Source organism: Schistocerca gregaria, chromosome 4 (assembly GCF_023897955.1).
Source record: "Schistocerca gregaria isolate iqSchGreg1 chromosome 4, iqSchGreg1.2, whole genome shotgun sequence".
In the NCBI taxonomy this organism is placed as follows: domain Eukaryota; kingdom Metazoa; phylum Arthropoda; class Insecta; order Orthoptera; family Acrididae; genus Schistocerca; species Schistocerca gregaria.
Genome location: NC_064923.1, coordinates 669658996 through 669686991, shown reverse-complemented (window position 1 = coordinate 669686991; position 27996 = coordinate 669658996). Strand labels below are relative to the sequence as shown.

The following is a 27996-nucleotide window of genomic DNA, read 5'->3' as shown; positions in this document are numbered from 1 at the left end:
AGAAATTAGCACAGGAGAGGAATTTGTGGCGGGCCGCATCAAATCGGTCAGAAGACTCAAGACTAAAAAGAATCATTGATTGTGACTAATTGCCATGATCGCCAGTAGGGCGGATGGAGCTAGTTTCTGTGTATAAAGGCCTTGTCTGCTATGAATGCAATGCTCTGATGCCTCCCTGGATGGTGGTTTCCGACTCGTCTTTCCATCAGCACTTTATTTTGCTCCTGGAATCCTCTGAGATCTCCAGTGTTTTTCGGTGTAAAGGAGACAAACTCCAACCTATGGCTGAAACCGTAACAGAGTACCTCATTCATATGCGACAAGTCCTGCCTATGCAGCAACTAGCTCCATCTTCTTCACCACTTGTTCATGGCAGTGGCAATTAATAGCCGTGACTGGATAACGAACAACATTGCGAGACGTTCCGCCAACGGTCCGTCAGTATACAAAGTCACGTCTGCCGCCGAAGGGGTGGCCTTGCCGCAGGCGTCGCCATCAATAACTTCGGCACTCTGCAGCGTCCTCGGATGGCGTTGCTGCGCACGGGTTCCTATCCTCGATTTATTCCTCGAGATACCCTCTACAACCCCTCGAATTTCGTCGCAACATTTTGGGACACCCTGTATGTCTGTACTCCGCAAGCGAGGGTACTGCTGCTACCAGTATCATGTCGCCCACTTCTTGCTCTAATCGCGGAAGGCACTTAAGGAGAACGGCTGTCGGTGTCTCAAGATGAGCTCCAATTCCCCTGATTTTTCAAATCGTGGGTATTTTACGAGACGCAAGAGGTGTGTTAAAAATAATGGAGATTTTTGTTATTTGGAGATAATATTATTTATTCGTTTACATCAATGTTATCACCTTCCATGTAACTGGCATTAGATATTATACATTAACACCAGCGTTTTTTCTAATCCTGCAAACATTTCTGGAACCCGTCTTTTAGCTTTTAGCTTTCAGCTCTCCCGGCAATGCATTTTTAATTTCACCTACGCTGTAAAACGACATTCCCTTAAGGTTTTTCTTATTTTTTGGAAATAGCAAAAAGTGACTAGGCGTCTTGTCGAATATGGAGGCTGGGGCATCATTGCACTATTGTTTTTGCCAAAAAATTATCAACGAGCAACGAAGTGTGAGCAGGTGCATTATCGTTGTGCAAAAACTAACAATTGTTTTGCCATAAATCTGGGGGTTTTTATTTTTTAAATTTTTAAGGGCTGCTTCATGCAGACTCCATTGAACTTGCAAGTAGTATTTCTGTAAACTCCTACGCCTATTATAACACATTTCAGCAGCTCTCCGTCCTTACTGACTTCATCTACCAACTTTTTAGCAACTTGTATTCACAGCTGTTTTAGTTCGAAATTCAGTAATTTATAACAAGTTTTGCTGCCACACGTTTCATACCTCTAGCAGCCAAAACAATTTCTTGCAATGAGACAGTTGGAGTTCCCCAAATTATCCACGTGATGATGTACGCACTGCCTGGAAAAAAAGTGAAACACCTAGAAAAAATGGTAGGATGTCAACGGAACGTCGTAAACGTACACACCATTAGCGGGCTTGTAAATGATTAGAGACGAGAGTGCATTAGTGTTGTTAATGATTAGCGTTCTTAACAGGCCTGTTAGGGTATACAGGGAGCGTGAAGAGCGTCAGATGTTGAATGATCATTGTGAAGGACACGGAGATGACGCGTACTCGTCTGAGACAGCGTTATCAGCACCTGAAAGAGTTTAAAAGGGACCTCAGTGTGGGTCTCCTGTTGGCAAGTTAGTCGAGTCGTGCAATATGCAGATTTGCGGACATTCGGGTGTGAAAGAGGCCCGATCTTGTACTCCACAGGGACAGGGACTTGAAGGCATGTCGACCACGTCTGATGACCGCCAACTAGGATCGCCGTATTGTGCAACAAGTACATCGTAGCTCTTTCACGTCGAAGTTTGCCATTCGATAACAAATAATATACTGCCTACAGCAGTATATGTCATGGACTAGGCAGCTACCGTCTCACGTGGTGGGCAGCTTTAACACCACAACACAAATCGCTACGTCTGGAGTGGTGCCGCGACCGGGAAGCATAGACTGCTGAGAAATAGCGTCACCTTGTGCTCAGCGAAGAAATCTCATTTCTACACCATCCCGGATGACCATTTCCGGCGAGTATGGCAGCGACCTTGGGAGATGTCCCAGTCTTCCAATGCTTTGGAGAGGCACAGGGGCGTTGTTGCTGGTGTCATGATGTTGAGAGCCATCGAGTATGAACTAGTAGTTGAGGGAACTCTGACGCCATGGGCATCATGGGTTCTCAAGTGTTACCTCTCCTACACTGAAAAGCCAAAGAGACTGGTACACCTGTCTAATCTCGTGTAGCCCCCCCCCCCCCCTCCCGACGACGCAGAAGTGCCTCAACACGACGTGACATGGACTCGACTAATGTCTGAAGTAGTGCTGGAGGGAACCGACACCATGAATCCTGCAGGGTTCTCCATAAATCCACAAGAGTACCAGGGGTTGGAGATCTGTTGTGAACAGCACGTTGCATGGCATCCCAGATATGCTCGATAATGTTCGTTTCTGGGGAGTTTGGTGGCCAGCGGAAGTGTTTAAAGTCAGAAGAGTTCAAAAATGGTTCAAATGGCTCTGAGCACTACGGGACTTAACTTCTGAGGTCATCAGTCCCCTAGAACTTCTAACTACTTAAACCTAACTAACCTAACGACATCATACACATCCATGCCCGAGGCAGGATTCGAACCTGCGACCTTAGCGGTCACGGGGTTCCAAACTGAAGCGCCTAGAACCGCACGGCCACTCCGGCCGGCGTCAGAAGAGTGTTAGTGGAGCCACTCTGTAGCAATTCTGAACGTGTCGGGTGTCGCATTGTCCTGCTGGAATTGCCTAAGTCCGTCGGAATGCACATTGGACATGAATGGATGCTGGCGATCAGGCGGCATGCTTACGTACGTGTCACCTGCCAGAGTCGTATCTAGAGGTCCCATATCACTCCAAATGCACACTCCCCACACCATTACAGAGCCTCCAACAGCTTGAACAATCCCCTGCTGGCATGCAGGGTCCACGCATTCATGTGCTTGTTTCCTTACCCGTACACGTCCATCCGCTGTTTAAAATTTGAACCGAGAGTCGTCCGACCAGGCAACATGTTTCCAGTCAACAGTCCAATGTCGGTGTTGACGAGCATAGCGAGGCGTAAAGCTTTGTGTCGTGCAGTCATCAAGGGAACACGAGTAGGCCTTCGGCTCCGAAAGCCCATATCGATGATCTTTCGTTGAACAGTTCGCACGCTGACACTTTTCAACAGCAATTAGCGGAAGGGAGAAAATTAAGAGAGTAACAGAAATTAAAAAAAAAAACTCACCTTTGGTATCCCAAGTATTGGCGGAGTCTCCTGCCTCAGCCGGCATGGCAGCATTGTCCGCGCGTTTCTCCTACTGGTATTGATCCACTGCGAATGCAAACGACCTATAGTCACCCTTGGAGCACACCTTAGGGCTAAAAATCAATTCTCATTAATGTTTGACGCCATAGGTCGTCGTCTGAAACACGCACAACGTGGATGATCCATTACAAACGAAACAATACCTTACATTGAACCTACATCCTACGATTGTGCGCTCGAAGAAAAAACACTTCTCCTTTGGACTTACTCGAGATCATCTTCTTTAATGTTGTATTAGTGGAACTAAAGTAGAAAAGGTCATCAATAAACAACGCGAACGTTATCTGCACGACAACATTTGCTTTATTAGCTGTTCTGATCGTCTTCGTCTTCACAAGTTTTTCTTTATGTTACTTTTTGGTGAGTTCTCTCGCATCCTCCACATACGGCCAGGTTCCTCTCGCCCTTTTTGGTGCGTGGATTCACTACTGTCGGCTGTGCTCGCTTATGACCACTCATCTTTTCCTCGTGTCTCATGTAAGAAACTCATCTATTTCTCCAACAGTTACTTAGATAACCGTATCGCGCGCTTTCAACATACTTAAAAATATGTACTGATTCATAAATGCGGTTTTGTGCGGTTTTCCATGCCCGTTTAGGTGAATGCTGGGCTGGTCTCCAATGTCCACCTTCGAATGTACAATGCACAAAAATATAAAATAGGACAACGTTTACACGTTTTTAAAATTGTATATTAAGAACACTGTTTTTGTACTACTGATTTTTGTTTATTTCAAACTGTTTTTCGGCTTATTGGGTCATCTTCAGGAAATAGGCATATGACGTACGCGATTTCTGTCCTTTAAAGTTAACTGTGGTGGCAGAAGGGGAATCGGGCCACGTGTTTAAAATAAATTTGGCAAATATTGAATACAGGAGCCCCTGTAAAAGCGGGGGAAACGCTCGGAAAGAGAGATTAGTCAGCAGCATTTCCGCCACTAACATCAGCCGCTCAGTGCGACTTCCGTTTGTTTGGACGGCCTGTTTGCTGACACTCCAAGCGCTTCGACTCTCTTAACTTGGCGTCAAGCAGATGTTCTTTCGACGTTAGTGTAAACCAGGACACGAGCTCTTTCCTTCTTTATATGCACACTGTTCTCATCAGACATGGCATAGCTTATTTACGCTCTGTAGACAGAGAGTTCAGACTATAAGTCTTTTATAACGATGTAACACAATTATCTGCTTCGTAGTTGCTGACGGGAAATTAAAAGCCCGCTGCCCTATGTCGCTGGTATGTCTCACATTTAAACTGTTCGTCTGTTCACCGTATTTATGTTACCTCGATCCATACTCCCTCATTTCATCGTGATAGAAAAGTAAACAGCAAAGATGTATGGCCTTGTTGGCTGGGAGATCCAAAGGGCAGGTTCAGCGAGGCCTAATTAGAAAGGTTTTTCTGTCCTTCGCGCACAATGAATGACACCTCCCCATTTCGAAGTGTGATTTTTTTGTGATTAAGTATAGCTGATAATAAATTCAAATGGCTCTGAGCCCTATGGGACTTAACATCTGAGGTCATCAGTCCCCTAGACTTAGAACTACTTAAACCTAACTAACTTAAGGACATCACACAGAGCCATGCCAGAGGCAGGATTCGAACCTGCGACCGTAGTCCCAGCGCGGTTCCGGACTGAAGCGCCTAGAACCGCTCGGCCACAACGGCCGGCTGATAATAAGTTCAAGATGGTTCAAATGGCTCTGAGCACTATAGGACTCAACTGCTGTGGTCATCAGTCCCCTAGAACTTAGAACTACTTAAACATAACTAACCTAAGGACATCACACACATCCATGTCCGAGGCAGGATTCGAACCTGCGACCGTAGCAGTCGCACGGTTCCGGACTGCGCGCCTAGAACCGCGAGACGACCTCGGTCGGCTGATAATAAGGTCTTCTGTGAGAGTAATGTGTGTGGTGTCGCGTTGTGTTTATTTTGGGTGGTGGTGATATGAGAAGAGAGAGCGTGAAATCTGGTATCGCCACATAACCCACTCCTCTCGAGTCGCCAAGCCATCCAACGGTCCGATCACCATGAACAGTACCACATAAGCTCACTTCATGGGACACTGCGAAGATGTTTGGTATTTAATCCCGGTCTTTGGCGCAATATCTGGTTTTCAGGTACTTTACGTTACAACTCAGCCTATCCTTTACCGTAAAGGCAACGGCAAATCAGTCAGCAGCACGTGGCGTACCCAGGAGGTTACCCACGCTCGATGTTGCTTAACTTCGGTGACCTGACGGACACCGGTGTATTCAAAGAGACAAGGCCGTTGGTATTGTGGTAATTATAATGTGTAGAACGTACAGCCTTCTACATTTTTTAAGCAATAATTATTCAATCACTTCTCGATCTCTCTGAACACGTGCAAAGCCCTTTACTTTGAGTAGTGAGTTACAGCTCTCTTGAAATCAAGATAAATTTAATATAATCTCAAAAAAAACGATCAGTTTGGTATCTGATTACAAAATCAGTGGTTAACAACTTGCACGCGTTGCAACGTATTGGTGATGAGCGCTATGAAAATGGAAGATCATTTAAAATCAGTGTTATAGAAGGCGAATGTAAGACTTAATTGTTGTTGGTAGGTCTTTAGGTAGGTGCAGTGCACGTTTAAAATCAATCGGGTAGAAGACGCCAATGCGACCAATTCTAGAATACTGTTGCTGTGTTTTCATCCTTGTCACGTAAGCATGACTACAGACACCGATCAGATTCAGAGACGCCATGCTATACATAGGATAACGGATCAGTGTAGCCTACACAAAGTAGAACGGAAATCCTCGGAGAACTGTATGGGCATGCTTGGAAGAAACACAACGTTGTTTGGTAAATTTAGAGAACATCGACAAAGACTATGCGATCATATACTCTCCCCTCCTCCTCCTACCCCCCCCCCCCCCCCCCCCCACTGTGTACCTCCCGTAGGGGGAGGCGGGGTGGCATGACAGTAACGTAAGAAAGATTAGGGCTAGTACAGAAAGGCATATAGACTCGTTCAACACTCAAATAAACTTGAAATCAAAATTGCTAATATTATTACGTTGTACGCTCCGTCATACTTTTCATAATAGCTTGCGGAGAATTTTGTACAGATGTAGATGATAAAGGTAACAGAGAGAGTGCTGTTCAAAGTCCAATTCATAAATTGGTTAGCCGGTGCTGCCTTACTTCTTAGGCGACGACACGAAAGATAGAAACAGTACGGTAGTGAGATATCCGTCGATTCCGATAGCATCAATCAGACGAAAATTAGAATTTTGATAAACTTTTGATGCTGTACGAGTGAGATGGGAATGAGGCAACTAAATGATGTACGAGACAATAGGCGAGAGGGAGAATGTTCTACTCCTTTGCGAAAAAAGTAAATTATGTTAGGAAGATAGAAAGCAACGGTGCAGAGAAGAGCCATGCTGCTGCAAGGACTTTTTTGCCGCTGAAGTGTGAAAAAACTAAAATAAAATAAAAATTATCGGCCGAAAAAGTTCGGTTAGAAAAATTTATTAATAATTTGGTGTGTCTGCTGTCCTTAGGTTATTTAGGTTTAAGTAGTTCTAAGTTCTAGGGGACTGATGACCATAGATGTTAAGTCCCATAGTGCTCAGAACCATTTTTTAAACCAAGTTTAATCTATGTATACTTCAAATTTTTTTTCAATTTTTGTGGTAAATCCTTATAAAAGGACGTTGGGCGATCGAATGAGTTTAATAGCTTAATGTAATACAGCCAAATTTAATCTGAAGTCGTGAAATATTACGGCAAAACGGGTTGTACCTTGATTCTACAATAAACGAGGATTGACAGCTACAAGCGGTCTGTAATTTTTAGAAGATCTTGCCACGAAGGTTTTTTTTAATTTTCAGCTATTCACAACTGACATGTTTCGGCTCAGGCTGTCACAAAGGGTTACCAAACAAGCGGGTAAAATTTTAGCGTATGTTGATCGAAGCCGTACGTTAGTAATACTAGCGATATGGATAAAAACGGAGGCAAACATAAGTAAGAATCCAACTTTATGAAATAAAATTCGAGCTTTGGAGCCTATTCCATCATGATGGCAGAATATGGGGAACAGTATTCACTGGATACCATGGCGAAAACTAGCACTGATAGTTTTCATGGCATAAAGTAAGAGTTATTGCCAAAGAAATATTTAGCACTGGCGAATAGCGAAAGACTACTCTTTCCAGTAGGATATTTCCGACGGGGGTGGCTCAGTTGTAACACTCCTAACTCGCATTCACGATGACGGCGCTGTAAACACATCTACGTTTAGGTTCACCAGAGTTACCAAACATATTTTACGGCAAGTGCCAGGATGGTTCCTTTGACATGGGCGATTTCTTTCTCGGTACGAGCTCGTGCTCAGTCTCTTGTGATCTCGGCGTTGACGGCATCTTAAATGCCTATAGACCGATCCTTGGACGATACTGATCCGCGCAATGCATTGTTGCCTGTTCCAGGCGATGGTTTCGGTTACACGAGCTCTGTGCTTGAAGAAAGCGTGTATACTTCAATTTGTCTCTTGTTTGCTTGTGCGGAATTTGTCGCTTGCTACCACACACTGTGAGCTGCTATTTCAGACCTATCGGGAGCTTCATTTTGTAAACTTTATATCTTCTTTCTATTTCTTTAACTGTCATAGCTACAAGAACTCGTCATCTGGTTCTACGATTTCATTGTTTATCTAAACTGTTTTCTTTCCACTGCATTCATTGTACATTATTTTAGAGCGATTATAACCAATTTTCGGGTCTACTTCCTTTTGCCTTAGCCGGCCGCGGTGACCGAACGGTTCTAGGCGCTTCAGTCCGGAACCGCGCGGCCACTACGTTCGCAGGTTCGAATCCTGCCTCGGGCATGGATGTGTGTGTTGTTCTTAGGTTAGTTAGGTTTAAATAGTTCTAAGTTCTAGGGGTCTGATGACCTCAGATGTCAAGTCGCATAGTGCTCAGTGCCATTTGAACCATTTTGAACCTTTTCCCCTATTAAGAAAGTGCAGACATTATCATTCACAACACGAAGGTTATTCAGATATGATCCACTAACAGGAATACTTTTTACATTTACAGTTTACAAATCTGAAAACTTGCTCCTGTGTTGCTGAGTATAATTTCTGTTGATATGTTGCTCCGTCCTGTTCTGCTTAAATTACGTCAGAGACTCGTGACTTTCGAGAAATTTATAAGGAGATCATAACTTTTGCGTTAGGCATAAAGGTGTGCTGACGACGTGAATTGGTCATCGAATGGAGTGCCCTTCTCATCTAGACAACGTTTGTGTAAGTGAACACAGCCACGTGCAGTGCAGTTTTCCTGGAAGGGCAGCCTCCGCTGCTGCTAGAGGACAGGAAGCTATCTCGCTGTTGCAGATAGCAGGAATGTGAGAAGGCCCGGCTGGCGCCGGGCGTGTGTGCCCGCCTCGTGTGTCCACACGGAGCGCACTCGTCCATTAGGAAAACAAACAGCCGGCTCATTACGGAAGCGAGCCGCCGCCCGCCGTGCGCTCGAACGTCGGGTTCATTGACGACAGCCGCCGAGTGCTTTCGGAGCTGCGAACGCACTGGAGCCTAGTCGAGCTACAGGCGTCGGTAGTGCTCAGTACCTGGTTTTTCTTAACTATCACGTCATATTTGGGCGTTTGCAGTGCGCAACTCATCTCGCTCAGTAGCAGACAACGACCTACACACAATTACTCCCAATTTCCATCTGTGATCGAAAGAAGGAGAATCTTTGGCTATTTTCATAGCCTCTCTATTACCTCATTTACCGGACGTTTCGTAATGGTATAAAAAGAGCCACAGTACTAACATTTACAGTTTGTATAAAATATAACTTTCCCGGGTGGTAGTTATTTAATTCCAGTGACAAGATTTACGAAAAACATTTTACCCAGTGTACTTCATATCCCACTGAATCAAAATGAACTTGTAAGGAAGGAAATGGATATTTTTTGAGGTGGTTATAATGGACATGGTGCAATGCGTGAGTGAAGATGTTAGTAGTTTCTATTACAAACGAAATTATGATGTCTCAAGAGTGAAAGGATCAACCGGTAGCTAATACTGTTGTCCAGGGAACAACCTCAGTCTTCGGAGAGTTAAAGGTTCAATAATGGTTCAAATGGCTCTGAGCACTATGGGACTTAACTTCTGAGGTCATCAGTCTCCTAGAACTTAGAACTACTTAAATCTAACCAACCTAAGGACATCACACATACCCGTGCCCGAGGCAGGATTCTAACCTGCGACCGGGCGGTCGCGCGGTTCCAAACTGTAGCGCCTAGAACCGCTCGGTCACCCCGGCCGGCAGAGTTCAAGGGTTCGTGAACATTATAAGTTACGTCGTTGTGATCTTCAGTTCGAAGTAGTCTGTGAACCCCCGATTTGTTAAATATGATTCTTATCTGTAGAATAACTTAATTTGTACTTAAAAACCAGCACTTGGGAACTCGGATCTTCTAAGGCTTTTGTTGCGCCTTTAAATACAACACTTTATCATTTAGATACAATATAGCAGGTCAGCAACTGGAAGCAGTTAATTCCATAAATTATCTGGGAGTAGGCATTAGGAGTGATTTAAAATGGAATGATCATATAAAGTTGATCGTCGGTAAAGCAGATGCCAGACTAAGATTCATTGGAAGAATCCTAAGGAAATGCAATCCGAAAACAAAGGAAGTAGGTTACAGTACACCTGTTCACCCACTGCTAGAATACTGCTCCCCGGTGTGGGATCCGTACCTGATAGGGTTCATAGAGTAGATAGTGAAGATCCAACGGAGAGCAGCGCGCTTCGTTACAGGATAATTTAGTGATCGCGAAAGCGTTACGGAGATCATAGATAAATTCCAGAAGAAGACTCTGCAAGAGAGACGCTCAGTAGCTCGTTACGGGCTTAAGTTGAAGTTCCGAGAACATACCTTCACCGAGGAGTCAAGCAGTATATTGCTCCCGCCTACGTATATTTCGCGAAGAGACCATGAGGATAAAACCAGAGAGATTAGAGCCCACACAGAGGCATACCGACAATCTTTCTTTCCACGAATAATACGAGACTGGAATAGAAGGGAGAACCGATAGAGATACTCAAAGACCCTCCGCCAGACACCGTCATATGGCTTGCGGAGTATGGTTCAAAATGGTTCAAATGGCTCTTAGCACTATGGGATTCAACTTCTGAGATCTTCAATCCCCTAGAACTTAGAACTAACTAAACCTAACTAACCTAAGGACATCACACACATCCATGCCCGAGGCAGGATTCGAACCTGCGACCGTAGCGGTCTCGCGGTCCAGACTGTAGCGCCTAGAACCGCTCGGCCACTCCGGCCGGCTCTTGCGGAGTATGGATGTAGATGTAGATGTAATGGATCCTGTCATAAAGAACCATCTGTGTGGCAATGGACTGCCCTGTCCAGAGTCCCTACCTGAACCCAGCTAAACACCTTTTGGGACGAGTTAGAACATCGACTTAGCTACAGATCCGAGCGTCCAACATCACTAACTTCTCTAGCTTGAGTGCGTGAGGAAGAATGGTCTGACATTCATCCACGGATATGCATACACCTCATGGAAGGTATCCCCAGCAAAGTTCAAGCCGTCATGAAAGCGGAGGGCGGGCACGCGACATATTAATGTCCACTGATAGGTGTTGTATACTTTTGATCGGATGATGTCGCTTTCTCTTTCGCTTGGGCCATAGTTCCGTAGCGATCACAGAGTCGGCGTGGTTACAACGGATGTGGCAATGTTAGTGCTAGGGATGGCCGGATGCCCTTCCAGCCACCACCCCGTACCCCCCCCCCCCCCCCCCCCCCCCAGGACGGAATCAGTGTACCCCAACTATCTGCGACTAACGTAAATCTTGAAACAGTGCGGACGTGTTTCAGATGTCTGCGACGCGTTTAACTGAGGCGGAACTTGGGGACCAGCCCGGTATTCCCCAAGCGGGATGTGGAAAACCGCCTAAAAACCTCATCGAGTCTGGCCGCACACCGGCCCTCGTTGTTAATCCGCCGGGCGGATTCGATCCGGGGCCGGCGCGCCCACCCGAGTCCAAGAAGCAGCGCGTTAGCGCTCTCGGCTGTCAGATGGTGTATACTGCTTATTTGTGTGTGTGTGTGTGTGTGTGTGTGTGTGTGTGTGTGTGTGTGTGTGTTTGACGTAAAATCGACTGGAGATGTGGTCTGTTTGGTGTGCCGGCAGGTGGCGCCGGCGCCCCCGGTGCGGGACGCGAGCAGCCTGAAGGGCGTGCGCGTGGGCGCGGGCCACGAGAAGTTCCCGTCGTGGCCGGGGTCCGCGGAGCGAGACCAGCCGGAGGGCGTGCGGCCGGCGCCTGGCGGCGGCTCGCACCGCTCCAAGTCGTGGACCGACCACACCAACTACCCCAAGGAGAAGGCCGTGCCCTACTCCCGGCCCTACATGAAGCGGCCCAGCCCCGCCTTCACGCAGCAGGTCAGTCGACAGTCCCGGAAATCTCTTCAGTCGGTACACAGTATACCCGATTACACGATCAGTCGTGTAATCGGGAGCCCTTCTCGCTCTTTTTACGTTCAGTCGTGGGAGGGGATATACCTACGAGAAAAGTCAAATGGAACCAACATATACAGCCAGTTGTAGAAAAGGAGTGTTGAAGGAGACTGTTGCTGAGGAGATTTTTACGTCTACAGAGTATAAAAAAAATAAAAATAAAAAATAAAAAAAATTTTAAAAAAGTTCAAATGTGTGTGAAATCTTATGGGACTTAACTGCTAAGGTCATCAGATATACTAGATCATCATCATCATCAGCAGCAGCAGCAGCGAATTCAATCATTACATGATGTGGCCTCTTCGAGTCGTGGATTCAGGTAGGCTTTCAGCACTCTTCTCCAAGTGGGACGGTCTTGGGCAGCCCTGTGCCAAGTGTTACCAGCGATCTTCTTGATGTCTTTGTCCCATCTGTCTGGTGGTCTTCCTCTACGCCTCCGGTGCTCTCTCGGACTCCAGTACTAGCTTCGTCCATCTGTTGTCTTTTCTTCTTGCGACGTGGCCAGCCCACTGACATTTCAAGGAACCTACTGTCTCTAAGACGTCATTAACCTTCGTCACAGACGGGATGTCATCTGCCCTTTTCCTGTCATTTCTTGTATATCCCAGCATTGATATCTCCATGGCGCTCTGTGCTTTCCTAAGTTTCCCTTTTGTAAATGAGTTCAGTGTCCATGTCTCGCAGCCATACGTCATCACAGGAAGAATGCATTGATCAAATACTGCTTTCTTCAGATTTACTGGAATTTTTGATCTGAATACTTTTGAATTCTTCCCAAAAGCTTGCCAGCCAAGCTTGATGCGTCGATAGATTTCTGGCCTTATGTCTCCCTTCATGTTTATAATCTGGCCAAGGTAGATGTATTCACTGACCTCTTCTAGTAGACTGTCCTTGACTTTCACATCTCCAGTTGGGACCCATTTGTGGACATTACTTTTGTTTTGGAAAGGTTCATGTTCAAGCCAACCAGCTGGCATTCCGATCCAAAATCTGTAACTAAGTTTTGGAGCTCTGCGAAGTCTTTGGCCAGTAAGGCAATATCATCAGCAAATCTCAATTTGGTAAACCTTCTCCCATTAATTCTAATTCCCTTACCTTCCCAGCTCAGCTTTGACATAGCCATTTCCAATACAGCATAGAACAGTTTTGGGGAGATGCGATACCCTTGCTTGACACCCCTCATGATGCGGAAGTCTTGAGTTGATTCGCCGATGTTAACATAAGCTGAAGAATTCTCGTAGATTTTCCTGAGCACTGCAGTCTATGCTGCTCCCACTCCTTGCTCACTCAGAGCTTGGAGGACAGCTACATGGTTAACGGAATCAAATGTCTTGTCTAAGTCAACAAAGGCAATGCAGAGGCAGTTGGTATTCATTCGCTCTGCTTATCACCTCACTAACGGTCAGAACGTGGTCAATAGTGCTAAAATTGCTTCGGAATCCTGCTTTTTCTATAGGTTGGGCTGAGTCTAGGGTGGAACTAATTCGGTTTAACAAGATCTTTGTGAAAATTTTGTACAAAATTGAAAGCAAGCTGATAGGACGGTAGTTTTTAATATTGTGAATACTTTCTTTCTTGTGTATCAAAATAACCTTTAGCCTTGTTCCAAGTGATTTATTGTTACCTCTCCTGCCAGTTTGGTAACACTCTTTTTTCTTTTTAATAAAGTGGTCCAAAGGCAAGCATCTTTTCCAAGCCAAAAGTTATGAAAAGTTACATGCAAATTTGGCATGTTCAATTAGGCCTCTTGAACTCAAAAGGTATGATTAAAATGCACAAAGATGGGTATGTGACAGGTTTGAAATTCGGTGATGTCGATGTCAATAGATGTTGTACATACCTTAAAGGGATAATCATGTCCACTCCCTTCACCAAATGAGACGGGAACTCAAATGAACTTATGGAATTAATCAACGCTGGTACCTGTGGACCAATGAAAGAAAAATCTCAAGGTGATGCAAAATTTTTGGTGTCCTTTATAGACAACCACAATAGATGATATCAAGTTCACTTCCTTTGATATGAAGGAGAAGTTGTCGACAAATTTGTTGGATTCAGGAACCTAGTTGAAAATCAGACTGGTCATAAAATTAAATATTTTCAATCAGGCTACAGTAAGGAGTACTGCTATGAAAGAGTGGTCTCCACCATCACAATGGCAGAAATACAGCAGTGCCTAATAGTTCCATACACACTGCAGTAGAATAATGTCACTGGATGAAAGAACTGTTCATAGGTGAAATTGCTCACCGCATGCTGTTAGTCAGAACTACCACCATCATTTTGGGCCGAAGCTATCAACACAACTAACTACATCAAAAATTGTTGCTTAAGGCCTGTCTGGTGGAGCTTCATGTGAGAAGTGGCTGAAGAGAAAACCTGACGTATCTCGTATTCGTACATTTCGTTGAAAGGCTGGCATCCTGGCTAAATCACCAAACAAAGTAACGTTTTTTCTTAAAAACAAAGAAAGGATTTTTGTTAGCTGTTCAGACTCAGAACGTTCAAGTGTGTGTGAAATCTTATGGGACTTAACTGCTAAGGTCATCAGACCCTAAGCTTACACACTACTTAACCTGAATTATCCTAAGGACAACACACACACACACACACACACACACACACACACACACACACACACACACACACACACACACCCATGCCCGAGGGAGAACTCGAACCTCCGCCGGGAGCAGCCACACTGTCCATGACTGCAGCACCTTAGACTGCAGGGTATCTACAGTGCTGGCCGTTAAAACTGCTACACCAAGACGGAAAACGAAAGAAGCTTTACTTCTGCGTGTATGATGTACTACGAAGATACGATTTCTAGGTGATTGGGGAAATACAGGGTGCTAAATTTAGTATACAGAGCTCCCACCTTTGGCAATAACAGTGGCTCTAACCTGGCTGGTCATAGAGTTGAACTGAGCTTGGATGACAGGAATGGGCACGTCATTCCATCCTGCTTCAACGATACGCCAGAATTCGTCAGTAGTAATGGGAGCCGAGTGACCAGATCTTTGAAGTGAGTCAGAGATCTGGAGAACGTGTTGCCCGGTGCAGTGGTCAATACACTCTGTGTTGAAGTAGCAAAGCGTGGACGTCATAGCGTCTTCTGTTATCTTCTTGGAAAATAACTGTTGTGAATGTAGTAACTCAATCCTACTACTCGTAGCACCTCAGCCCAAACACTCGCTGTGGTAGGAAACTGTTTCCTTGCTATGGTTCCATAATGGCGGCTAAGTTACGCTCTTGCAAGTAAACACTTGTACGATAGTGCGGCAGTGTAACAAACGTGTGGAAGCACAGTAAGAAATAACACACAACATTTTAAGAGTGTATTACAATATGGTACTTTAGTGCAACTTGAAGTGTGGCACTTGATGTCCTAAAACTAATACAGTGAAATCTAGACAAGTTTCCTGTCTCTTGCCCATCTACACAGGGTGGTCCATTGATAGTGACCGGGCCAAATATCTCACGAAATAAGCATCTAACTAAAAGGCGCTGCCATATGTCAAACGGACGTCAACTGCGTTTTTTAAAAATAGGAACCCGCATTTTTATTACATATTCGTGTAGTACGTAAAGAAATATGAATGTTTTAGTTGGACCACTTTTTTCGCTTTGTGATAGATGGCGCTGTAATAGTCACAAACGTATAAGTACGTGGTATCACGTAACATTTAGCCAGTGCGGACGGTATTTGCTTCTTGATACATTACCCGTGTTAAAATGGACCGTTTACCAATTGCGGAAAAAGTCGATATAGTGTTGATGTGTGGCTATTGTGATCAAAATGCCCAACGGGCATGTGCTATGTATGCTGCTCGGTATCCTGGACGACATCATCCAAGTGTCCGGACGGTTCGCCGGATGGTTACGTTATTTAAGGAAACAGGAAGTGTTCAGCCACATGTGAAACGTCAACCACGACCTGCATCAAATGATGAAGCCCAAGTAGGTGTTTTAGCTCCTGTCGCAGCTAGTCCGCACATCAGTAGCAGACAAATTGCGCGAGAATCGGGGATCTCAAAAACGTCGGTGTTGAGAATGCTACATCAATATCGATTGCAGCCGTACCATATTTCTATGCACCAGGAATTGCATGGTGACGACTTTGAACGTCATGTACAGTTCTGCCACTGGGCACAAGAGAAACTACGGGACAGATTTTTAGCAGTTGTTCTATTTAGCGACGGAGCGTCGTTCACCAACAGCGGTAACGTAACCGACATAATATGCACTATTGGGCAACAGAAAATCCACGATGGCTGCGACAAGTGGAACTTCAGCGACATGGCGGGTTATCAGTCCCCTAGAACTTAGAACTACTTAAACCTAACTAACCTAAGGACATCACACACATCCATGCCCAAGGCAGGAATCGAACCTGCGACTGTAGCGGTCGCGCGGTTCCAGACTGCAGCGCCTAGAACCGCTCGACACAGCGGCCGTCATCAAAACCGTGTTACATACTAAGTAGAGTTAAAGAAAGAGTGGTGGTGCAGGTAGTCGTATCATCAGCAGTATGTCGAAAGGCCAGGAATCTCTCTCCTTTAAAATGTCCGCTCTTATGAGTTTCATATACAAATACTTTATAATTTACGCAGTTTGTTGTTAAAACTAATAAACTGTCAAGTACATTATGTAATAATGTGGAAAATACAATACCTTTTTTTCTTCAAACCCTTTGTACTAATATGCGATCTGGGAGAAATATATTTTTTAAATTACGTTCGAGTGTAAAACATGCAACAGTAATTGACACTCCTGGCTATTTTACGCAGTTACCACCATGTGTGACTGTAAAATATTAGTCACTAGTTTCGGTCACAATCACGTTATTTATGTACATAATTTTTTTAAAGATACAAAGTAGTAAATAAAATGATAAAACATACGAATTGTGAAGTTAAAACAAAGTTAATACTTGTTTTTAGTACATCATACATGTAAAGAGGGCGTTGTGGGTTGGTATGACTTACAAAAAAATGTTCAAATATGTGTGAAATCTTATGGGACTTAACTGCTAAGGTCATCAGTCCCTAAGCTTACACACTACGTAACCTAAATTATCCTAAGGACAAACACACACCAATGCCCGAAGGAGGACTCGAACCTCCGCCGGGACCAGCCGCACAGTCCATGACTGCAGCGCCCAAGACCACTCGGTTAATCCCGCGCGGCGGTATGACTTACACTGTGTTGTAATTGTAAACAGCGGTTTCAGTGTGAACCCAGTCTCTGACTTGAGTATTCCAATAGGAGCTATGTGGATATACAAGTGTTTTTAACATTGTAATTAACATTTACAGGAATCTATTTTATAACTGACTTACAATTACAGCTTATGCAACTGTACATTTAATAAGGCAAGCATGTTACCGTATTGTAATTGATTTTTCACACGTTTTTAACACTAAAGATTGTCACACGGTGAGCGAAAACTAGATGTGCAATAAGCATTATTTGAGACTAAGAGCTGTACCCTTTATTATTTTAAATGAATACAGTCGCAGGGCATAACAGTTGCCATAGGGAAACGACCTGATTTTGCTTAAGTGTTCTCAGTTCATCGAAGAGGTTTTGCAACAGGGAATTAACCAAATCGGATAAACGATAATTTGATCGTAAAAAGCTAGAATCGGCCATACGAAGGAAGGTAGTGCAACAGCGATGCGCAGGACACAAGGATCTGCTGGAAGGAAGGCGATGTTGTTTTCGTGAAACCCTCTTTGATAAACCGCTACTCCAGACAGACTGTGCAACAGTTGAAAGCCGTGCAGTTACAGCTTTCTAAATGCAACCGTCTGCAAACTACTTGAAAGCGATTACAGAGTGTGCTGACGAAACGTGGTGATGTTCTGAGCACCAAAATGTTTTCAGTTCCCTTATTAGTTCACGAAGACGATGGCGGGTATTCCAAGACCAGTTCTTCGAAAGGAAAATGTTTGAATATTTCCCACGTGAAGAAACTGTTATTGATGAAAAACCAAAAGTTAAATGAACGCTACTGACATTCCGATGAGACATTTTTGGGACTATTCGACAAATGCCAGGTGGCCGCAGTGGAAGAGGAAATACCCGCGGCAGTGTTGGTTATCAGCGGGACTCTTGTTGTTGCGTCTCTAATCGCCCGAGGAATGCGTAAATGAAGCTGGAGGGGCAGCCAGATAGTGGGAGCTGTTCCCTGATGAGGCTCTATTTCTGTGTCGGGAGCCTCTCTCCAGCTGCAAGCAGAGGCCTGGGCAGTGTCGTACTGAGATGGTACGTTGAGACTCGTGCAAGTGAACTCAAGTCGGTCTCTGAAAATAGAGCAGAAACGTCAGTGCAAGAAGTTGCACATAATGTGCGAAGCGATAGTGGCACCAAGTTTGCCAGCTAACAAATTTAACTTCCTTTTTTCTATCTTTGTGTTTCAGTAAACTTCTGGTAACGTGATACAAGAAGAAGTAGACGTTGGGTTGCAAGGAAATCTAGTATTATAATCAAAATCTGAAAAAATCTTTGGAAGACTTGCGATCAAACAACGCACAAGTGGTAGGTAACATTCCTTCGGAATTTATAAAATCAGCAGAGGAAGTGGCAATCAACTATTCAAGTTAGTGTGTTGAATCTACATTGTCAAAAAAGAAAGCATCACCCTCAAGGCCAAGGTTACCTTGTTTAAAAGTGAGGTAACATGTTCATCATTGTAGGACAATATGACAGCAAATTAAGGCCAAATGAAACACACGTGTAACAGCAAACGGTATCTTAAAAGACGCATTAATACACATTGTACGTCACACCTCCCCCTCCGGCGACAACGCAGGAGTCTATTCTCGCTTGCAAACGATCACAAAGTTGCCGAATAGCTCCTATGACAGATTGTCAAGCATATTACGCCTTTTGTTCAGTTCGGTAATGGTTCTTGCAGGCCCTGGAAAATGAGTAAGTTCCCCCTTCATGGTTCAAATGGCTCTGAGCACTATGGGACTTAACATCGATGGTCATCAGTCCCCTAGAACTTAGAACTACTTAAACCTAACTAACCTAAGGACATCACACAACACCCAGCCATCACGAGGCAGAGAAAATCCCTGACCCTGCCGGGAATCGAACCCGGGAACCCGGGCGTGGGAAGCGAGAACGCTACCGCGTGATCACGAGATGCGGGCTTCCCCTTCATCATGACCCATAAGTGTTCAGTTGGTGAAAGATCTGGTAATTTTGCTGGCCAGGTAGTTGTTCAACACCACAAAGAGCAAGTTGCGTCGCAGCCGCCGTAAGTGGACGTGCATTTTCCGGCTGAAAATGTGCGTCACCCTCCTATCGAAGAAATGGCAGTAGCGCGGAGATAATCAGCTTGTGAAATGTAGTGGGCAATGGTACTTTACTCTGCAGAAACATTGAATGTGACCGCGAGTTTTAACTTATAGCCCCCCACAGCATAAATTCTGTGACGGGACCTGTGTGTCGACGCCGAATGCACTCGGGAACAGGGCTCGCCAGATCACGCAATACAGGCAATGTCCACCGCTCCCACACAGGCAGAACCTATTATCATCAATGAAGGTAACAGAGCGCCATTTCTCTCTCCAGTCAGCCCTTTCACGACACCAGAGTAGCCGTGCGTGGCAGTGTCGTGGTGTCAGACGCACACATGATCTTAATCCTGCTGCAAGCGGACGGTTCTCAGTTGTCCCTGATCGCACAGCCGGTTCAAAACGGTGCCCGGATTTCGCCTGAATGATGATCTGTCGGTCGCCACAGCTCGCAGAATCCGTCGATCTTGACGTCCGGAACCTGTTCTACAGGTGTGGGACTGTTCCACTGATCACAGTTGAAAACAGCGACACTCCACCGATACGTTTTGTTCGACATCTGCATAAGGTCATCTACGCCCATCTAACTTGTGGCCCCGTTCAAATGGTTGAAGATGTTCAGCAGGAGTACGAACTCCTCAGTGGGGCATGGTTGAAGCCTAAAATGAATGTTGCAAACACTGTCCACCTCTATACTCCGCATAGACAGTCCTCCTGAGCGCTATCTGATCACCGATGAACACAACAAGTGAATCACTAACACTACAATGCCTCAGATGCACATATTACACCCTTGTACCACTGAACACAGTCCTTGAGGGTGTTACGATTTTTTTTGGCAGTGTATATTGTCGGAGTAATACTATCGGACCTACGAATAACCAGCCCATGATTCCTGAGAGGAACTCCCGTATATAAAACAGCTTCAGACGTCTGATTACTTTACAGTTGAGATGATGTGTAATCGAGTTAAATATTTGATGTTACATTCAGACGCTCCGTTTTAAGAAAAACTAGTGTTTTACGCATTTCTGTGTTCATGACGCCGTATCTCCTGAATTATGCGTCGTACAGCGGAATAATTTTGCAGATCAATTTAGATGCATATGTGAATACTGTCTGCAAAACGTGTTGTGAGAGGTAGCGGAGCAGCAAGCCTGATGGTACTTTACTCTGCAGAAACATTGAATGTGACCGCGAGTTTTAACTTATAGCCCCCCACAGCATAAATTCTGTGACGGGACCTGTGTGTCGACGCCGAATGCACTCGGGAACAGGGCTCGCCGCAGCAAGCCTGATGCGGCACCCTTACTTCGTGAACAGCGAATGTATAGGCGTGTTTTTTTTAAGTAAGCACCGTTTTGAAATTAAAAAAAGACTTGCTAAGATATCTCAATAATTTTATTTTTACATGAAAGCCTGTACCTTAATCTAAGCACTGACGCCATTTCAGTCTGATTCTTCCTTGTTTACGTTCTGTGCTGAGTGTTTAAGATGCTTCCGATAATCGCGAGTCCCGCCGATTGTGAAGTACGGGCTGTTATATGATTTCTTAGTGCTAAAGGCCTAAAAGCGATCGATATTCATCGTGAGATCTGTGCATTTACGGAAAAAAAACATTATGAGTGACGGAATGGTAAAAAAGTGTTTGAGTGCATTTAAAGATGGCCGCAGAAATGCGCATGATGAAGAGCGGCGGGTTGAGTTGTTTGGGGAAGGAGACCAGACAGCGAGGTCATCGGCCTCATCGGATTGGGGAAGAATGGGGAAGGAAGTCGGCCGTGCCCTTTCAAAGGAACCATCCCGGCATTTGCCTGGAGCGATTTAGGGAAATCACGGAAAACCTAAATCAGGATGGCCGGACGCGGGGTTGAACCGTCGTCCTCCCGAATGCGAGTCCAGTGTCTAACCACTGCGCCACCTCGCTCGGTGATGAACAACGGAGTGGGCTTTCTTCGGTCGTTAATGAAAGTTTGGTGCAGGAAGTGGACAATAAGGTGAGAGAAAACAGGCGCTTTACGATTTCCTCCTTGCGGGATGACTTTCCTTATGTTTCTCGTAGTGTACGGCATTGTGACCGAGCACTTGAATTACCGATAATCATGAGCACGTTGGGTACCGAAAATGTTGACGGATTTGCACAAAATCAAACGTTTAGACAGTGCATTGACTTTCCTTGAGCGGTACCACAATGACGGTGATGATTTCTTAAGCCAAATTGTTACGGGCGATGAAGCATGGGTGGCCCACGTCACACCAGAATCAAAGCAACAGTCCATGGAAGTTGAGCAAGGGCATCGTTTTGCTGCAAGACATTGCCCGTCCGCATGTGGCGAATCAGACCAAAGATTTCATCACATCTTTTCCATGGCAAACTCTAGATCAAGCTCCATATAGCCCCGATCTTGCGCCCAGTGACTACCATCTGTTACTGCGCTTGAAGAAACACCTGAGCGGTCAGCGTCTTCAAGACGATGACGAAGTCAAAACAGTGGTGTTTCAGTGGTTAACAAGTCAGGTGGCAGACTTCTGTGAGGAGGGTATTCCAAAACTAATACAACGTTATGACAGTTGCCTCAATATTGACGGAAATTATGTAAAAAAGTACATTAAGGTACAGGCTTTCATGTAAAATCAACGTTATTGAGATATCTTAGCAAGTCTTTTTTTAAATTTCAAAACGGTACTTACTTTAAAAAAAACACGCCGCAAAGTAAGCGATAAACTTTTTTCTTTCATTATTTTACGAGGATGTCAGCGAGAACGAAGTTATGTGTAAAGTTTGTTGGAAGTCTGTAAGTGCTCTCATTCTCAAACACTGGATGAGTATAGTCTGGGTACTTTGCGAGCAGTGAGTTACGCTGTTTCAACACTTATAATCACCGTCTAACTTTAATACTTGACTTATCGTGTTAAACCTTTAATGTGAATGCGTAGATTATGACAGCATTTTAAATTTTAATAACTCATCCATCAAAGTAGCTGATAACAGTACATGCGCGGTCGCGGGCGCCTTGCCACGGTTCGCGCGGTTCACTTCGTCGGAGGTTCGAGTCCTTCCTAGGGCATGGGTTTGTATGTTGTCCTTAGCGTAAGATAGTTTAAGTTAGGTTAAGTAGTGTGAAAGCCTAGGGAACGATGACTTCAACAGTTTGGCCCCATAGGAGCTAACCAGCACCAAACAATAGTGTGCAGAACAGAGGAAAATAAAATTGGGGATTTGTTAGATGACTGTCAGTTTTGGCTTAAGAAAAACTAAAGACACAGAGAGGTAGCACTGATATTGCGCTTGGAATACCTAAGAAAAGCCTAGACACCTTCATAGGATTTCTCAGAAAAAATATGTATAAGCTGTGGGGGGAAAAGGGGTAATGATCAATATGTACAAGAAGTAACAGGGAGCAGAAGGAATGGAAGGACAAGAATAATTGTTCGTATTAAAAAGTGAGTAAGGCAGGGATGCAGTCTTTCACCCCTTCTGTTCAATGTATATGCATATCGAAGAATTAATGACGAAAATAAATGAAAGATTCACGAGTGGGATTAAAATTCGGGACAAAAGGGTATCAATGATAATGTTCGCTGATGCATTGCTGTTCTAAGAATATGAAGAAGAATTTCAGGACCTGTTGGAAGGAATGGAAAGTGTAATAAGTACATAGTATTCTACACTGAGATTAGAATAACGCAACACGGGAGTACGGAGTTGTAGCAGGAATGAACTACCGATAAACATAAAAAAAAATGGTTCAAATGGCTCTGAGTACTATGTGACTTAACTTCTGAGGTCATCAGTCGCCTAGAATTTAGAACTAATTAAACCTCACTAACCTAAGGACCTCACACACATCCATGTCCGAGGCAGGATTCGAACCTGCGACCGTAGCGGTCACGCGGTTCCAGACTGTAGCGCCTAGAACCGCACGGCCACTCCGGCCGGCAGATAAACTTCACATCAGAACTGAGGCTCATGTAGTTGACGAAGTGAAGGAGTTCTGCTAATCTGGAAGCAAAATAACGCATGACGGGAGAAGTAAGGTAGATATAAGAAACGGAGTAGCACAGGCAAAGACAGCATTCCTCGCCAAAATAAGTCTACCGGTATCAAACATAGACTTTGATTTGAGAAAGAAACTTCTAGAAATTTACGTACGTAACAAAGTATTGTAGGCTACGAAAGTGCATCATAGACTGCAGGGAAACCTGAAAATAAGAAAATGAATGCATTCGAGACGTGGTGTGACATAAGGTTATTGAAAATTTGGTGGATTTACGATGGTTGGAACTTAAATAATGGCAACTATTTATTCACAGTCTATACAAAAGAGCTATATTTTGCACCCGTTACTGTCCTTCAAAGTAGTCACCAGCGTTGTGTAGAACCCGTTGCCAACGATGTGGAAGTCGTAGTATACCGTTAGCAGAGCCTGTTCTGTTGATGGTGCGAATGGAGCGGTCTACTGCCTGTAGAATCTCTGGAACAGTTCTGAAGCGAATGCCACGAATTGGTTCCTTCATCTTCGGAATAAAATCAAAGTCAGAAGGACTTTAGTCCGGGGAATATGGCGGACGATACAGTACTTCCCAGTCCCATCGACCGAACAGAGCAGCCACAGCTTGCGCTGTATGCGCCCGCGCATTGTCCTGCAAAATGACGGGAGGGTTGCGCAGAAAGCGTCGCCACTTCTTTCGCAAAGCTGGTCGCAGGTGATACTCCAAAACCGAACAGTAATACTGTGCATTGACGGTCTTCCGTGGAGGAACGTAATGCTTTAGGGTAACACCATCACAGTCGCACACGAGAATCACCATAACTCTCACCATACTGGGGCTCTGACCCACTTTCGACTTTCGCGGCAACCCATAATGACGCCATTCGTTGGATTGGCGTTTCAGTTTTGCCTCGTACGATGTGGCCCATGTCTCATCCAGTGCTATGATACGGCGTAAGGAAGCCTCTCCTTCGCGCTCATAGCTCTAAGTGCGTCTGAGCGGCGTCATAACGCATCCATTTCTGCATTTCCGCCAAGTCATGCGGAACCCATCGTGATGCAGTTTTTCGCCTCCCCAGGCGTTCTTTCAGGATGCGAGGCACAGACGGTAGCGCTAATCCGGTTTCGTGGGCGAGATGGCGAATCGTGTGGCGTCGATCACTGTCCACTAGCGCGGCAACAGCATGCACTTCTTCTTCAGAGACTGTAGGACGACCTCCCCGATGCACGTCTGCCACAGTTTGACGACCTTCGTTGAAGGCTTTTAACCATCGTGCCACTAATCTGTACGGCAAAGCCAATTACCCGCACGACTCTTGAAAGCCTTGATGACACTGACTTGCTGTACGACCTCTGGCACATTCAATCTTGCTCCAACTCCGTTGTTCCTGTCTCGAAAACATAGTGACCCTTACGTTAGACCGCTCGCTTATAAGTGACTTTGTTTCCCTCGATTGTGCGCACGCCGTTGACGTGGGACGGGTGAGTCCATTTGCTCGGGGGTAAGGTAGATATGTCAACAACGTGTGCTATCAGCGACAATAGTAGATTCCATTGTATAGTCTCTCCACAGCAGTGTGGCAACTATTTAAGTTCCAACCAATGTATAAGAAATGAGAAGTTTTCTGCAGTGTACCAAGTAACTGTCTGATCAAAAATATCCGGACATTTATAGTGGACATTAATAAACTATGTGTCCACCCTTCGTTTTTATGACGCTGGAGGCACGTTCAATGAAGGAATGGCAGCCCATTCTCGCTCAATAGCGTAAATCAGAGAAGGCAGTTTTGTTGTACGCTGGGTTCTAGAGCAAAGTCGACATTCTAACTCATCCCAAAGGTGTACCAAAACTATATATGATAGCACGTATCGTTCTCCAGGCATGCGCCAGTAGATGCTACAGGTTACAGCGTGATTCATTACCCCAAATCACTCGGTTCCAGTCATCCAACGTCCAGTGGCGCCCTTATTACATCGCCTCGAGCGTCGCTTAGCATTGACTACAGAATTTTGTGGGTTATGAGGACCCGCAAGAGCATGGTACCCCATTCCTTAAACCGCGTATGCACAGTGACTGTGCTAGCAGGTAGAGTTTTTGAACTCACGAGTGATTCATTTAGCCGATTTCGTGCGAATTTTTTTTTACAACCACCCTCGGCAGTGCTTAATGGCCCCTGTACGTCAGTACTTGACGACTGCCTCCTCTTGGTTCATCTGCGGTTGTTCGTTCGCGTTTCAACCTCTCATCACCAACAGTCGACTTGGGCAGTTGTAGAAGTGTTGAGGTGCCTATGATGGATTTATTACTCAGATAACCCCCTATTACTAGCGCGCTTTCGAAGTTGCTGGGCTCTCCTGATCGACACATTCTACTGTTACTACTTGTCTACTGACAACTCAGTACTCCCCGCCCTCTTTTATAGCGGCGGGTCCACCTCTCGTGACATCGAGTGGTGAATTCAGCGTTACATAGCGGTGTCTGAATAATTGTGATCAGATATACACTGAAGTACCAAAGAAGCTGGTACAGGTATTGATATTCAAATACAGAGAAATGTAAACACGCAGAATGCGGCGTTAGGGTCGGCAACGCCTATATAAGACAACGAATGTCTGGCGCAGTTGTTGGATCGTTTACTGCTGCTACAGTGACAGGTTATCAAGATTTAACGGAGTTTGAACGTGGTGTTATAGCCGGCGTACGAGCGATGATGTGAGAAGTAGCGATGATGTGAGGATTTTCCCATACGACCATTTCATGAGTGTACCGTGAGTATCAGGAATCTGGTAAAACATCAAATCTCTGACATCACTGCGGCCGGAAAAAGATCCTGCAAGCACGGGACCAACGACGACCGAAGAGAATCGTTCAACGTGAACCAAGTGCAACCCTTCCGCAAATTGCTGCAGTTTTCAATGCTGGGCCTTCAACAAGTGTCAGCGTGCGAACCATTGTACGAAGCGTCATCGATATGGGCTTTCGGAGCCGAAGGCCCTGTCGTGTATTCTAGACGACTGCACGAAATAGAGCTTTACGCCTCGCCTGGGCCTTCAACACCGATATTGGACTGTTGATGACTGGAAACATGTTGTCTGGTGGACGAGTCTACTTTCAAATTGTATCGAGCGCATGGGCGTGTACGGGTATGGAGACATCCTCATGAGTTCACGGACACTGCATTTCAGCAAAGGACTGTTCTAGTTGGTGGAGGCTCTGTAATGGTGTGGGGCGTGTGCAGTTGGGAGTGATATGGGGCCCCTGGAACGTCTAGACAAGACTCTCACAGGTGACACGTACGTAAGCATTCTGTTTGATCGCCTGCATCCACTCATGTCCACTGCGCATTCCGACAGACTTGGGCAATTCCAACAGGACAATGCGACACGCCACACGTCCAGAATTGGTACAGAGTGGCTCCAGGAACACTCTACTGAGTCTAAACACTTCCGCTGGCCACCAAACTCCACAGATATGAAAATTAGTGAGCATATCTGGGTTGCCTTGGAACGTGCTGTTCGGAAGAGATCTCCACCACCACGTACTCTTACGGATTAAGGTGTCAGTTACCTCCAGCACTAATCCAGACGTTAATAGAGTCCATGCCAAGTCGTGTTGCGGCACTTCTGCGTGCTCGTGGGGGCCCTACACGATATTAGGCAGATGTACCAGTTTCTTTGGCTCTTCAGTGTAGTATGTTAGAGCTCTAGACTCGGAAGTTATTTGGTAACTGACGTCAGTGATGGTCTCGCTTTGTGGTTGGAGGCACCCACTACAGTTAGTGGAAGTTGAGCAGCAAGTCGCGTAAGTGCCGTGTACAGGGAAGTGAGTGGCCGGCTGGTGTGCCCGCAGCTGAAGACGGTGATGGAGCGCTGCGAGAAGATCCCGCCAGAGACGTTCCTGCCGCGCGTGGAGCGCGGCGGCCGTGAACCGGACTGCGACTACAACGCCCCCAGCCCGCCGGAGCGAGACAAGCCGCAGCTGACGCAGGCAGAGCTCGATCACTACGCGCGCTCCTACCAGGAGGCTGCCGACCACCAGGTGAGTCCGCTGCGGCCGTACAACTTTTGCCACAATCTGTTCACATATCTCTAAGTCGCCGAAGTGGCGTCAGCTGAACAGGACTTGCTGCCGAACACCCCGCATGGGGTCTCCCGGCCAACAGTGCCGTGCGATCATTGCATTTTTGTAGCCTGTCACATCATCTATAAATCATGATCACATCTCCAATGACCTATCAGTTTTTATTGATATTCCTCATTTTGCTTAAACTTGAAGGAAGTCAACCAACGTTTTATCAAATCGTATTGGTACAGGAACCAGATGGCAGTAACGAGAGTCGAGGGGCATGAAAGGGAAGCAGTGGTTGGGAAGGGAGTCAGACAGGGTTGTAGCCTCTCCCCGATGTTATTCAATCTGTATATTGAGCAAGCAGTAACAGAAACAAAAGAAAAATTCGGAATAGGTATTAAAATCCACGGAGAAGAAATAAAAACTTTGAGGTTCGCCGATGACATTGTAATTCTGTCAGAGACGGCAAAGGAAGAGCAGTTGAATGGAATGGACAGTGTCTTGAAAGAAAGATATAAGATGAACATCAACAAAAGAAAAACGAGGATAATGGAATGTAGTCGAATTAAGTCGGGTGATGCTGAGGGAATTAGATTAGGAAATGAGACACTTAAAGTAGTAAAGG

The 27996-nt window shown here is 45.3% G+C and overlaps 1 protein-coding gene across 1 annotated transcript in view; it reads left to right on the top strand.

The window, feature by feature from the left end:
- Positions 1-27996, top strand: part of LOC126268193 (uncharacterized) — an 800619-nt gene that overhangs the window by 586893 nt on the left and 185730 nt on the right. The window contains exons 3-4 of the mRNA XM_049973806.1: positions 11674-11922; positions 27153-27341. Of these exons, the coding sequence (XP_049829763.1) occupies positions 11674-11922; positions 27153-27341 (438 nt within the window). The remainder of the gene's footprint in view (positions 1-11673; positions 11923-27152; positions 27342-27996) is intronic.